This window comes from Lipotes vexillifer, unplaced genomic scaffold (genome assembly GCF_000442215.2).
Source record: "Lipotes vexillifer unplaced genomic scaffold, Lipotes_vexillifer_v1.1 scaffold13, whole genome shotgun sequence".
In the NCBI taxonomy this organism is placed as follows: domain Eukaryota; kingdom Metazoa; phylum Chordata; class Mammalia; order Artiodactyla; family Lipotidae; genus Lipotes; species Lipotes vexillifer.
This window is the reverse complement of record NW_006790761.1, coordinates 938,471-952,453: the sequence shown is the minus strand read 5'-3', so window position 1 is coordinate 952,453 and position 13,983 is coordinate 938,471. Positions and strand designations below refer to the sequence as shown.

Here is a 13,983-nt window from a genome sequence, read left to right as displayed (position 1 = left end):
GTTAACAGAAGCACTGACACCAAATCTAAGTGCCTCTCCACGATGACCAAGTGGCAATCATCTTTCTCTTATACTGTCAATGCTGATTAAGATTTCCTTTCATGAAAATTTAATTTGTCCTCTTTTCTTCAGCATTTTTTTAATTTCTGAAAAAAACACTGTATTCAGGAAAGACTTCATATACAGCAAAAGAAGCTGCACCTATAATATAGCTAACAATATAAAGATTACAAGATTCTCAGCTACCTGTTTTATCTAATCCAACAGAAAAATACAAATTAATTCAATGACTAATAAACAACAGAGTGAAAACAATGACTCTGAAAGGAATATTGCTTTAAGTGTCTATAAGCCTCAAAAGGTGACTAAAGCAAGACATCTGAATAAAGATTTCTTTAAATATTAAGTACATTATCCCAAACCTTTTTTAAAAAATATCATATCTCAGTAGTAGCCATCTTTCACTACATTTCAAATTTGTATTCTCTCATTTCTTAAGAAGGAAGACAGGAGTATTCACACAGATATATCACCGCAAACTTAAGAAAATATTTAAGCATCCATACACTCTGTGTGCATTAACCTGCTGGTTAGTTGAAAAAAAAGGTGGGATGGAGTTTTCAGTTGCATTGGACAAATGAAAATGATTCGTGTGGTCATGCAGGGTAGTCCACGGCTGGATGATACGACAGACTTAAATTCTGGTCTGTACAATATCACAGTGTTAAACAAGATATCACAGAGTTACTTTATTCAAGGAAGTTTGAAAAAACATTAACTTTCCTGTTTTATTTCAATTTGTTTAAAGTGTTTAAAAATGTAAGCATGTGGGGCTTCCCTGGTGGTGCAGTGGTTGAGAGTCCACCTGCCGATGCAGGGGACACAGATTCCTGCCCCGGTCTGGGAAGATCCCACGTGCCGTGGAGCGGCTGGCCCGTGAGCCATGGCCGCTGGGCCTGCACGTCTGGAGCCTGTGCTCCGCAATGGGAGAGGCCACAAGAGTGAGAGGCCCGCGTACCACACACAAAAAAAAAAAAATGTAAGCATGTGATAGTTTTCAGGATCCTGGTACAACGCAAACTCCCACTTCTATTTATAAATATTATCTTCTCTTTATATTACTTACATTTTGTAACAAAAAAGAGATTGGTTTAAATTAAAAAAAAACAAAACAAAACATAAAAACCCAACTCTGGAGGCCCAGGTCTGAGCTCTGCCCTCACCTTCACCCTTCCCCAGGTGGGCGGGGCAAGCCTCCCTGACCAGGCTGGGTGCTCAGGGGAGGTCAGCCATCTTCAGGGACAGTCAGCAATCCAGAAGCCGCTGCACCATGAGTGTCTCTGCACTGAGCACCCCCAGAGCCCTGGGTGGTGTCTCTGGGCTCCTGCAGGTGGCCTCCCTGCTCGGCCTAGTTCTGCTTCTGCTCAAGGCAGCACAGCTCTACCTGCACAGACAGTGGCTGCTCAAAGCCCTCCAGCAGTTCCCGTCTCCTCCTTCCCACTGGCTCTATGGGCACATGCAGGAGGTAGGATGGAGTGGGACGGGAGAGTGGGAGGGCAGGGAGGGCCGGGGCTCTCAGGCCATGGTCCTGGTGAGCAAGCCCATGGGACGAAGCCTTGTTGTGGGACGAGCACGTGGCCTCAAAAAAAGACCCAGCTTACCTCTCAGGTCTTGGCTCTTCATCCCAGTCCGGGGAGCTCCTTCCCTCCCAGGACCCTGTGCTGGTGTCCTTGGGCCTGTCAGATGCTCCTTCCTTAGTTGGATCTGCAAGCTGTCCTAGCAGCCCTGCACTTTGAGGACAGTGGCTGTTCCTTCCTGAGTCTCCCCCGTCTCCAGGCTGAGCAGCTTCAGTTGTTCTCATAGAACAGGCTTCTAGATGCTTCTCTGCCCCATCCCTCAATCCCATCCTTTCTGCTTGGCCCTGAGCTTGCCTGGGAGCACAGACATCAGTCTGATGGATGCTGCCCTGTGGGCTCACTGTCCATGGAGATGACAGACAGGAATCTAGGAAAATTTCAGGTCACAGGAAAACAGACCCACCTGCTAGGTGGGGGGGTTACGTCAGCTGTAGGGACAAACTGGCTCAGTTTGTTAAGACTGAGGAATTTTCCAGTCTCCTGATTTCAGTGCTTAAACCCTGACAAGTTGCTGGCACACATGAGCGATGTTCCCAGGATGGTGCCAGGTAAGGAGAACTGACATTTGAGTTGCAGCATCCACAGGGTGAGGTCGCCCGCCTGGTGTCCTCCCTCACTGGATTATGTGCTCTCGGAACTGAGCATGGAATACCCCTCACCTCCAGCACCCTGCACAGAGCCTGCGCAGCGGGCTGCCAGTCCAATGTGTGGAGGGACAGGAAGGAGGCAAGGAGCGGCTTGCAGGCTGGGGAGCGGCAGTGCCTACCCACCCAGCACTGGCAGCACTAGCCTGGGCGACGGGGGTCTCAGAGCAAAGTCAGCGGCCACGTGGAGAGGGGCTCATCAAGGGTTTGTGGGCTGAGCAAATGCTGGGAGAAAATCAGGGGTTGCAGTGAGCTGAGGCCTCCCTTTCTCTGCAGCGTGATTAGAGTAGAGTGGAGCCAAAGACAGGAACCAGAAACAGCCCGAGCCCCACGTGGGCTGGCCCAGTACCTCTCTCCCCTCTCCCTCCTAATCTCCTGCACCCCAGGTTACTCAGCGTCCTTCCCGCCTGCCTGGGCATTCTGGCCTCTGGGACTCTGCTCCCATGTGCCCTCTACCTGGAATGATCTTGTCCCTCATATGTCTGTCTACAAAGGCCCAACCCCAAGCCACCTCCTCCAAGATGTCTTTCTGGGTCTCCCAGGAGCGGAGGGGACAACCCTTTTTCCCTTGGCTGTCCTTCTCATAAGGCAGTGCTAACCGGATTCAGCTAGTTTTGTCTGCAGTGTCATAGCTGTGAGCTCCTTATGGGAGAGCCCGCCTCTGGTTCATCTTTGTAACCCAAGAGCATCTTGGTAAATGATGACTCAACGAATGAGTACATGCATGAAAAAGAGCTTTCTAACGTTCAGGTCTGAATTAGCGCCCCTTCCCCAAAGCTTCCCCAGAGGCTTGGTCTTCCCTCCATCACACATTCATAAGCCCCTATGGTTGTCATGTCCTCAATGTCACTGTCTCCTCCTGGAGGCTCCAAACAGACAAGCATCTACAGCCACATCCTAATTCAGTGCCTTAAACCAGTGCCTGACACATAGTAAATGCTCAGTAAATACGTGCTCAGTGAAGGAACCCATCCCACAGTAGGCAAGTTCCTCGGAGCTGGTGAGTCCTGATGGTAGAAGGATACAGGCAGAGATTAGATACCAAAGTGGCAGATGGTTGCTTTGAGTTACACAGAAGCCATTGAATTAAAGACGAGGTGACTGCATGGAACATGCCTAGGACCAAATGTCGACGAGAAATCCAGAGGTGATAAAACGAAGCTGAATCTGCAAGGTTAAGCAGAGGCAGTTGCTCTGTGGCAAAGAGGAGGGGCACACCAGGTAGAGGAAAGAACCTGGGCAGAGGCCTAGAAGTGTGAGCAGGTGGGGCCAGTGCAAGGCGCACAGGCAGCAGCATCTTTGGGGGCAGAGGGACGGGTCCTGTGGACTCGCCAGCCCGGCAGGAGGCAAGAATAGAGAGGGTAATGCCAGAAAGCAAGGGCCTTTGTGGTCCACACTGAGGAGTTTCAAGAGATTCCTCTGGGCGGTGGGAAGTTCATAAAAGTTTCTGGTTATTGGTAAGTGAAAATAAGATTTAAAAGACACATATAAGAACCTTAGTTCAATACCATTTTCATGTATACATCCAGAATCTATCCTATCACTGTGTATACACTCAATATGTAAAATAACATATACACGGGCTTCCCTGGTGGTGCAGCGGTTGAGAGTCTGCCTGCCGATGCAGGGGACACGGGTTCGTGCCCCAGTCTGGGAAGATTCCACATGCTGCGGAGCGGCTGGGCCCGTGAGCCATGGCCGCTGAGCCTGCGCTTCCGGAGCCTCTGCTCTGCAACGGGAGAGGCCACAATGGTGAGAGGCCCGTGTACCGCAAAAAAAATAAAAAAATAATAACATATACACATGCAATTTAGTACTTAATTTTTTCACTTAGCCGTATACATCCTAACACTTTCATATTAGCAAACATTTACATGTATGCTGGGAAAATATTGATGATATATAGCAATCAGTAAGCAAAAGGAAATTAATATATAAATTTATTTTTTTAATATAATCTATTTTATTCTCTAAATAAAATTCAATGACAAAACTGCTTATCAAATGACATGAATTATCATAAATTGCTCATGCAAATGTTGCAAGAATAACTTCCAAAAGTTTTGTACACCAGGGAGTGATTCCCTGATGTAAGTTTCTGTAGGCAGTTTGTAGTGGTGGCCCATAAATCTACCTGACAAGGGGACAGAATGTGGTCTTAGAACAAAGGTGGACAGCCAGCATGTCTGGGGCAGAGCCCAGGTCAGAAGATATAGTTCCAAATTCCTAGTTCTGCTGATCGATCCAGAACGATCTCCCTGTACCCATCCTGCCCTTCACCCCCACTCCAGCACTGGAACTCAGAGAAGGGTTTTATTGATTTATCTTTCCCTTGGGGACAGTTCCAAGATGAGACCGAGCTGCGACCCCTACTGAAGAGGGTAGAGAAATACCCAAGTGCCTGTGCTCGCTGGCTGTGGGGGACGAAAGCCCTGGTGTTGATCTATGACACTGACTACATGAAGGTGGTCCTGGGGAGATCAGGTGAGAGGGAAACCCCACATCCCAGCAGAAGAAAATCTTCCCTCTTGGGTACATGCCCCTGGACCTGTGAAATTCCAGAAGAAACTGGCACTTCAGCCATCAATACCTGACTCCCTACCAGCCATCCTTGCAGCCCACAAGCTAGACTAAGGCCAACATTATTCACTTATAGTGAATGCTTAAACACCTGGGTGGGGCTGGCTTCTCTTTTCTGTCTTACTTTCTTTCTTGTTTTAACCCAATTGAGATAATCCTAGGTCTGGAAGACAATTCCCTGTCCACACTGACTTAGGTATGGCACCTCTCACTGTTGCCTGTCCTGGGTCATGAAATGGCCAAACCACCACAAACTAGGAAAACCACGGGCTTCTTTCTTACTCTGTGGCACTGAGCAGAGCCTATCTTTCTTGCCGATTCACCATCTTAGTCCTGTGGGTGTTCTGCTGCTGGGACACTGAGTCTGCCTTCCTGGGCCCACAGTGACCATCAGGACAGAGAGAGTCAGGGATGGGAGGCAAGAGGGAGGTGGCTTGAGACAGACTGCAAGCGGACAAGCATCAGGAATGGAAGGTACCACAGCTACTCTGGGGGCTGCCTGCCTTGTTTGGTGCCCTCCACTTTCCTTCCTTACCTTTCAGACCCAAAGTCTCATGATTCCTACAGATTGCTGATTCCCTGGATTGGTAAGTACATTTCAATACAACTGCAGTCCACCCACCAGTTAGGTTTACCAAGAGCTACCTGTTTGGTTAATGGAGAACAACAGGTGCCAGGCACACTGTCACCACCTCATCTCTCAGTCAAGCCTCATTTCTCTCCTTCCAGTAAAACTCTCACCCTTTGCAATGGTGCTGAGAGCCCTCCTGAAGCTCAGCCTCTTCTTATCACTTCTCAGTCCTCTGTGATACTCTCAGCCTGACTATTAACTAATTCCTTCTATCACCTGCCCCCCTGCTTTTTTTCAACCTCTGTCTCACAGCTGTCATAATCACATCCTATGGAGCAGCCATTTTGGAAATTCACGTTCCTGAATTGTACTGGCCTTTCCTACCTTTGTCCGTGATGTGCCCCCTCCTGACACCCTTGGTTCCTCCCAAGTTGTGCCCAGTCGTCCCTCTGGTCCAGTCTCCCCAACCCACACACACACCCATCTGTGGCCCAGGGTATGGTTTGCTCGTGTTGGAGGGGCAGACGTAGTTCCAGCACCGGCGGATGCTGACCCCAGCCTTCCACTATGACATCCTGAAGCCCTACGTGGGTCTCATGGCCGACTCTGTCCAAGTGATGCTGGTGAGTCCATCCCATGTCACCTGGACCCACTCACATCCAGCACTGCTGACAAAGTCCACTCTCAGACCCTTGTGTCCCTCAGGCGTCCACCACACCCAGCCCCCAGAATGACGGATTCAGAATGTACTCTGAGACAGAGCTCACCAAAACTGGATGGGACAGAGGGGTGCCCAGGCAGCAGCTTGTATCCACAATTTGCTCCGAGGCAAGGGAAAGCAGGGACATAGTATATTCAGGGTCCACTCTTCTCTCATCTCCACATTTTCAGCACAGAGGATTAGAGCAAGGGTCATTCCCCTGGACAGTGGTGCAAGCTGCCCCCGGATGCCTGGGCAATGGCAGCTTCAGTGGCAGAGTGGACATCCCAGGATGTCACTCAGGTAGGCTCTGGCCTGGGGCCCAGGGCTTCTGCATGGAATTGAGCCCCTCACGGGAGGAAATGAGGCCAGGTCTACATGCACAGAGCCAGGTCTTGACAAGCATCACCTCTGATGTAGACTGGGCACCACCTGATCTCAGCTAACACTGGATGAATGAAAGGAATTGAAGTAAACCATGCACCCTCCTAGGAGCCCCAATAGAGCCCCTTATGCTTTTACTTTACTTGAAATATTTGCTTACTAGTGTTGAACATGGACTGTCCAGTTCTGATCTCAGAACCCCTAAGTTTCCCCCTCTGTCCCATAAAAAAGTATGGTTTCTGGTCTGCCACAAGGTGGTCATCATCATACTCTATTCTTAAAATTCAAAACTAATTCAGAATATTATGAGAGAACATGATTAATTATATAATAAAAGATTCTGAGAAAATAGGCATCACATTACACACGTGTGATACAGCCTTAAATTGCTAAAACACATCTGCTTAGAAAGAGAGGAAATCTCATCCAAGTATTTAGAGAGACAGAGAGCCTGGCCTTGTCAGCACAGGCCTTCTGGGAGAGTAGAGCAGGGTCAATGTCCCCCTCCCACTACAGGACAAATGGGAGGGGCTCATCAACCCAGACTCATACCTGGAGGTCCTTGGACACGTCTCCTTGATGACCCTGGACACCATCATGAAGTGCACCTTCAGCCACCAGGGCAGCATCCAGACAGACAGGTCAGTGACAACCGTTCAACGACAGGATCCTTGTTCTCACCAGCTGGGGAGGACTTACCTGAGAGGCAGTTAGGGCAGCGTGGATGCTTATCAGCACAGAAAGCAAAATTCTGCACAGAGCCATGGACCACAGTCAAATCCCTGATCCTGGCAAATGGAGAAGCCTGGCAACTCAGGCCACTTGTAAAGGACTAAGTGTCTCCTGGGCTGTGAGGCAGAAATGACAAAGCCTCAGTGCTGCCTGTCACCACTGACTGAGGAATCCCCAACCGGAGCCCCACTCTGTCTCCAGGTCAGAGGCTCCCTCCACTCCAGGCTCCTCTGCATCCTCTCCCTTCAGGAAAATCCAATCCTACATCCAGGCCATCAGGGAATCTCAACAATCTGATTTTTTCCCAAGTGAGGAATCTCTTCCACCAGAACGACATCATCTACAGGCTGACCCCTGAAGGCCGCTGGAGCCACCGGGCCTGTCAGCTGGCCCATCAACACACAGGTTCTGCTCCTCCTTCTGGGCGGCTCCTCCCCTGGCCTTGACCCCTCAGGCAGAGCCCAGACTCCTGCTTCCTCTTCAGGAGCTGGCACACACCCACACTGGGTACTTCCCTGGTGCAGGGGTTGGGAACCGAGACGTCAGGGTGTCAGGTGAAGTGCAGGGAGATACATGTGTCACCACGTTGCTGACGGTGGAATGAGACCCCCTCCCAGCATCATTCAGGCAGAGCCTCCATGGGCTGTGCTATTGAGGGGACTCCCAACCTAGATCAGACGATGCTGGAGCTCTGCCCTGACATGTGCGCCCATTCCCACCCTCGTCCTCATCCACCTGGTACCCAGATTGGGCCTGAGGGGCAGATAGGGCTACGGTGGGTGCTGCAACTGGTTCCCCAGAGCCCTGAGCTCTTCCTGGGAACCACTGTTCTGGGACAGATGGAGTGATCCAGCTGAGGAAGGCTCACCTGCAGAAGGAGGGAGAGCTGGAGAAGGTGAGGAGCAAGAGGCACCTGGATTTCCTGGACATCCTCCTCTTCGCCAGAGTGAGTGTGGGCAGGAGAGGCCAGAGGCTTTGCCCAGAAGCACAGAGGAAGGGCAGACCCTGCACTCTCCCTGCCTTCGCAGATGGAGAATGGGAGCAGCTTGTCTGACAGGGAGCTCCGTGCCGAAGTGGATACGTTCATGTTTGAGGGTCACGACACCACAGCCAGTGGCATCTCCTGGACCCTCTATGCTCTGGCCTCCCACCCTGAGCATCAGCAGAGGTGCCGGGAAGAGATCCAGAGCCTCCTGGGGGATGGCGCCTCCATCACCTGGTGAGTGCCCAACAGGTGGGAGAACCTTGCCCCTTCAGCGAGTGCACAACCCCTAGTTGTCTGGCCCCACCTGCCCTCAGATGGGCTTCCTTTCAGGGACCACCTGGATCAGATGCCCTACATCACCATGTGCATCAAGGAGGCACTGTGACTTTATCCACCAGTGCCATTCATTTTCAAAGATCTGAGCAAACCCATCACCTTCCCTGATGGACGCTCCTTACCTGCAGGTATGACCTTCACCACACCCACTAAACTAAGCACTCTGCAAAACCACACAGAAGAACGGAAATCCCCATGGGCTTGCCAAGTTCCAGGTTGACATGACTATTATCTCCGCCTCAAGATAATTAATATTTACTCTGTGGTTTGGACGACTTTTGAAAAATGCTTGACACAGAAATTGAACCAACAAAAGCTCAATAAGCAAATGTCAGTTCCTGAATGTGGTATTATAATGGAGGGCTAAAATTCTAATTTCTTGAGCCATGAAGGCTTAAGAGAGAAGCAGACAGAAACAGGTGGAGATGTGGTTCTTTCCGTGAGGGGGTTATGTAAACGAAGGAGCTCAGGGAATGCAATGTCATGGGTCAGGTGGTCCAGTCGCTGAGGAGCCCTCAGGTGGATGGCAGAGAGCAGCTGATGATCAGGTCTGAGAGCCCTGCCAAGGTTGGAGGCCACCCATTGGCTCACCTCCCAGTGGGTCTGAATCCCAGCCCAGCCACCTCGTCTCTGTGGGATCACAGACATGTCCCTTAACCTCTTGAAGGCTCAGGTGCCTCATCTGCACATGGGGATAGGAGTGCCTTCCTTGAGGGCTGCTGTGAGGATTAAATGAGTTAATGTACATTCCCCAAGGGCTCATGATGGCATCTGATAAATGTGAGTTTTCACGTGAGGCGATCCTAATACTAAGCCTCCAATTCTTTTCCTTCTCAGTCCTGGGCATGGTTACCTACTCCTAATCTGTGCTCATGTGCTTTGTCACCTCCAGCCCACCTGCTCTGCAAGAGTACCATTTCATTCAGAGTGATGGAGGGTAGCTCTCATGGTGGCTCCCAGGCCTTTTGTGCACATTGCCGCTGTTGCCATGGGTACCATCAGTCTTCTCTCTCTCCTCCTTGCCCCACAGGAATCCCCATCTCCCTCTCCTTTTATGGGCTTCACCACAACCCGAAGGTGTGGCCGAAACCAGAGGTACGATGGCCATAGGAGGAGGGGATGGGATGCTCTCTCCAGACCAGCACCTCCCCTGCTCCCCCTTGGGATTTCTTGTCCCCTGGTGGATTGGTGCAAGGAGCTTGACCCCACCTGTCCTGGCCCCGGTGCTCTCTCTGCAGGTGTTTGACCCATCCCGGTTTGCACCGGGTTCTGATCGACACAGCCATGCTTTCCTGCCCTTCTCAGGAGGATCCAGGTGAGGCCTTCTGTACCTGGGGCATCTGGGTGTCACTGGGTGCTACCTGATATGTGTGACTGTGTACATTCATATGTGGTGTATGCAGTTATGTCCCTGTATGTTGGCGTGTTGAGAAGGCAGCGTGTGTCCCATGTACAAGAAGGCCTTCAAGGCAGGCCACGGAGATTTTGACCTCCTGACTTTCGTAATGACCAGCCACATTTCCATAGCCATGGCCTCTCCAAAGTATTCCAGGGTTTTCCTCATTTTAGGTGTATGACTTTTCAGCATTAGAATTTTCCATGAAACTTAAACTTCAGATGTTTTCTCAATTATCAGTCATCTTAAAAGGTGGTTTTCTCTCTTGACACATTTCTAGTCCAGCTCACTGCATTTTTTACTTAATTCACCAATCCACCTCTCACTGTATCATCAGTCGTGTTTGCATGGGTTTGGATTTCCAGCTGCCCTCCTTGTCCTGAGGTTTCAAGCCATGTATGTGATCCCTTAGAGTTTCTGTCGTTTGAAGAAAGTTACACAGCAGTGTGTATTCTCTATTTCTGCAGTTGAAGCCAACAAAGTCGTGACTGCTTATTAATATAAACAAGACACCTTTTCTAGTTGCCATAATTCTTTATACATAGCGGGGATTATATACCATAGTCCAAGAATCTACAGAGTCTAACATTGGCAAAAAGGCATAAAATTAAAGGCAATCAAGTGCTTTTGAGAGAAAACTCACTATTTTGTAATTGATACATGCATTTGAGAAATTTGTGGCATGTAAAATATAAAGGACACTTGAAATAGCTGTTAAGCTGGATGATGCACTCCAAAATGACTGCTGTGAGAATCTTCAACAGCATAGGTCCCTTGCGGAAATAGTAACTTCCATAACTTAGTAACGACTTACTAAAACAAGTTTTTCTGAATCTATAATTCTGTGAAATTTTCAGTTGGTGAATCAACCTTCACAGAACAGGCTTGAAGCAAACATGCTTCCTGAATTGGCTCTAGGATTTGGTTTCTGCCAGGGTCCTTCTTTGTTGTAGACACTGGCTGCACATCATGTCGCTGCCACTAGAGGACAGCAGGTACCTGGCAACTCAATTCCTAGGTAAGAATAAACATTTAATTTTATTCCAATTTTTTTTCAATTCAATTAACTTTGTTCAAATAGAAAGCTATTTATTAAGACTGCCTATGTGTGCCAAGTCGTGTATTAGGAGATGGGAACCCAGAAACGTAAGGCACTTTCCCTGCTTCCAAGAGTTCACAGTCAAAAAACAACTACCGCTATTCAAGACAGACATGCGACGTTTCCATAGTGTAGTGGTCAGTACGTTTGCCTTACAAAACAGACATCATGCATTCATCCACTCTTTCACTCATTCATTCATTCACTGAGCAGATTGTGGAATGTTCCATGTTTCTGGCACTGTCCTGGTCACGGGACGGTGATGTGTCCTTGAGTTAACACTAAAGCTGCTTGGGGATGTGGGAGAAAGGGGCGCAGGCGGCAGAGGCGGGAGGCCAGGCGGTCACGAGACTGAGTCTTGAGCATGTGGCCAGCAGAGGCGGGGGGAGGGGACCTCAACAGGAGCGGAGCGAGGAAGAGGGGCCGGACAGGCGCGAGGTGAGTGAGGAGCAGCCCAGAGAGCGTTGTGACGCCAGCTGAGGCCCCGCGACGTGTCCTCCCTGAGATGGAGGGCACAGCAGGCCCCGAGCCGCTGTGGCTGCAGTAGAGGGACAGGAGGCAAGGAGACTGAAAAGGCCAGCGAGGAGCCCACGGGATGGGAGGAGGGGCCTTGCTGGAGTAGAATGGGAAGGCTCCAGGGGCGGGTTGACTGAGGGGCTGTGGGGAGACAGGAGGCCGGAGCATCAACTGGGAGGCAAGCGGTCCAGCAGGTCGAGGGTAGCTAACCCGTGGCCCCTCCAAGAAGCCTCCCGGTTGCCATCCCGACTTCCTGACACAGCTCTGTCCTGTCCTGTCTGGGGACTGGGGCCCCTGCTTGTCTGCCATGGGTGGTGAGGGCCCGAGAGTTGCCCACAACCCCCTACAGGGCCCTGGCCTGGCCGGAAACCAGAAACGGCCTGTGGACGAGTGAACAAAGTACTGATTCACGTGACTTGACCCTGTGGCTTAGAGCGCCGACCCTCCCCCGCAGTACTTGCTGCTGCTGAGAGCAGAAGGAGGAGTTAGGAGCTAGTCCTGGAGAGAGGTGGCCTCTGTAAAGGTCAGCGGGAGAGGGTGGACCGAGGCTTGGGCGGCACGTTCGGTGTGACCCGTAAGGAAGGGATCGGGGCTGGGCCGCGGGGAGGAGCGCCCTGAACGCCCTGTGCCCGGCGGGGCTTAGAAGCCTCTGCTCACTTCCTTTTCCCTCCGTGACCCAGGAACTGCATCGGGAAGCAGTTTGCCATGAATGAGATGAAGGTGGCCGTGGCCCTGACCCTGCTTCGCTTTGAGCTGGCGCCCGATCCCTCCAGGGTCCCTGTTCCCATTCCAAGAGTTGTGCTGAAGCCCAAGAATGGGATCCACTTGCAGCTCAGGAAGCTCCTGTAACGCTCGTTGGAGACAAGGACGAGCTCTGAGGGCCCCTGCCTGCCATCCTGTCTCGCTGTCACTCTCGCCCGTCCTTGCCTCTGTGCCCACTTCCTGCTTCTATCTGCCCACCTGCCGGCCTACCTCATCTCCTGCCTCCTGCCCATCAGACGTTCTGCCCTCCTCCTCTCACCTTTCTCCAGGCTCCCTATCTGCTTATCTCTCCATCTGTCTCTGACCCACCTGTGCCTCTGACTGTCCACCTAAACCCTGATCGCTGGCCCTCCTCCACTCTGTCTACTCTCTCCTTGTCTTTTGCCCCTTCTGCCTGCCTGTCTGTCCCTGAATTCACTTCCTTTTGCTGATAAAACAATTGACCACAGCCTTGTGGACTTAGAACAACACAGAGTTATTCTCTGACAGCTCTGGAGTCAGAAGCCAGAAGTGGGTTTCCCTGGACACACCCAAGATGTTGGCAGGGCCCCCGGTGCAGGGATCTAGGGAAGGATCCCTCTCTTTGCGTTTTCCCACATCTAGAGCTGCAATCCTTGCAGTCCTTGGCTCCTGGGCCTCCTCCATATTCAAATCCATCAGCTTCTTCAAATGCTCCCCTGCTTCCGTCTTCACATCGCCTTCTCTTTCATAAGACCTTTGTGATTACACAGGCCCACTCAGATAAAACAGGCTTGCTCTGATTTCCGGGGATTAGGACACGGACACCCTGGGCAGCCGTTACTGTAGCTGCTAAGTCCTGCGTCGCTACCATCGCCTTGGGCCCCCGATCGCTCCCGTGTGTTACGGGTCTGCTCGTTTGTCACTCACCTGGCTTCCCCTCTTGCCCACTCCCTGGATAAATTCACAATGTCATATGGAGCGTGTGTGTCTTCCCTTGCAAGGAGCTGGATGGAATGGAAGAGAGAGAGAAGGGGAGGGAAGGCAGAGCAGACGAGGAGGGGACACGACCCCTGGTCTGTGGGCCCAGAACCCCAGCAGGACAAGCGTGTCCCAGCGCCCCTGCAGCCTCACACTCTGGGGTCGCTCACGCCCCACAACCCGCCTGTCACCTGAGGTGCCCACGGCAGCTGAGTCAGGAGAAAGGGCTCGTCTCCAAAGGCTCAGAGGGCAGAAGCTCAGCCCGGGCACCTGTCGGGGAAGGAGCCTCCCTGCTGCTGTGTGGTAGCGTCCTCGCTACATCCTTAGAGGGGCCCAGCCAGAGCCCATCCTGCCCTGAGCAAAGAAGCCTTACAGACTTGGCTCAGCGCAAGGACCTCAGGAAGCCAATCCTTCAGCCCAAATGAGATTTGAGAAGAGCCCAGCCTGGCCGTGTCACCAGCCCCCGGCAGCCCTTCCTCACACGCAGGGCCTGCAGGCTCCTCAGAGGCCCAAGCGGACAGCTGTGCAGGAGGGTCTGGGAGGAGCAGCCGGTGCGCGTCCCGCACAGGACGGCCCTCGCAGTCCCCGGCATGTGTGCCCAGCCCCTGAGCAAGGACGGGCTTCTGCAACCCTGGCGCTCCTGGAGACCGCGGGGCGACTGGCCCCCCTGACCCTGAGCAGCGCCAGGCCCCTCGCACTCCT

The 13,983-nt window shown here is 51.7% G+C and overlaps 1 protein-coding gene across 1 annotated transcript; it reads left to right on the top strand.

Moving 5' to 3' along the window:
• The first annotated feature begins 1,330 nt into the window (after window positions 1-1,330).
• LOC103086574 (taurochenodeoxycholic 6 alpha-hydroxylase-like) lies at window positions 1,331-12,429 on the top strand. The gene is given in 13 exon segments (XM_082931321.1): window positions 1,331-1,525; window positions 4,624-4,765; window positions 5,404-5,448; window positions 5,928-6,055; window positions 7,033-7,157; window positions 7,498-7,531; window positions 7,533-7,653; window positions 8,088-8,194; window positions 8,277-8,467; window positions 8,564-8,697; window positions 9,600-9,664; window positions 9,808-9,884; window positions 12,261-12,429. Coding segments are annotated over 13 exon segments (1,533 nt in total).
• The last annotated feature ends 1,554 nt before the right edge of the window (window positions 12,430-13,983 follow it).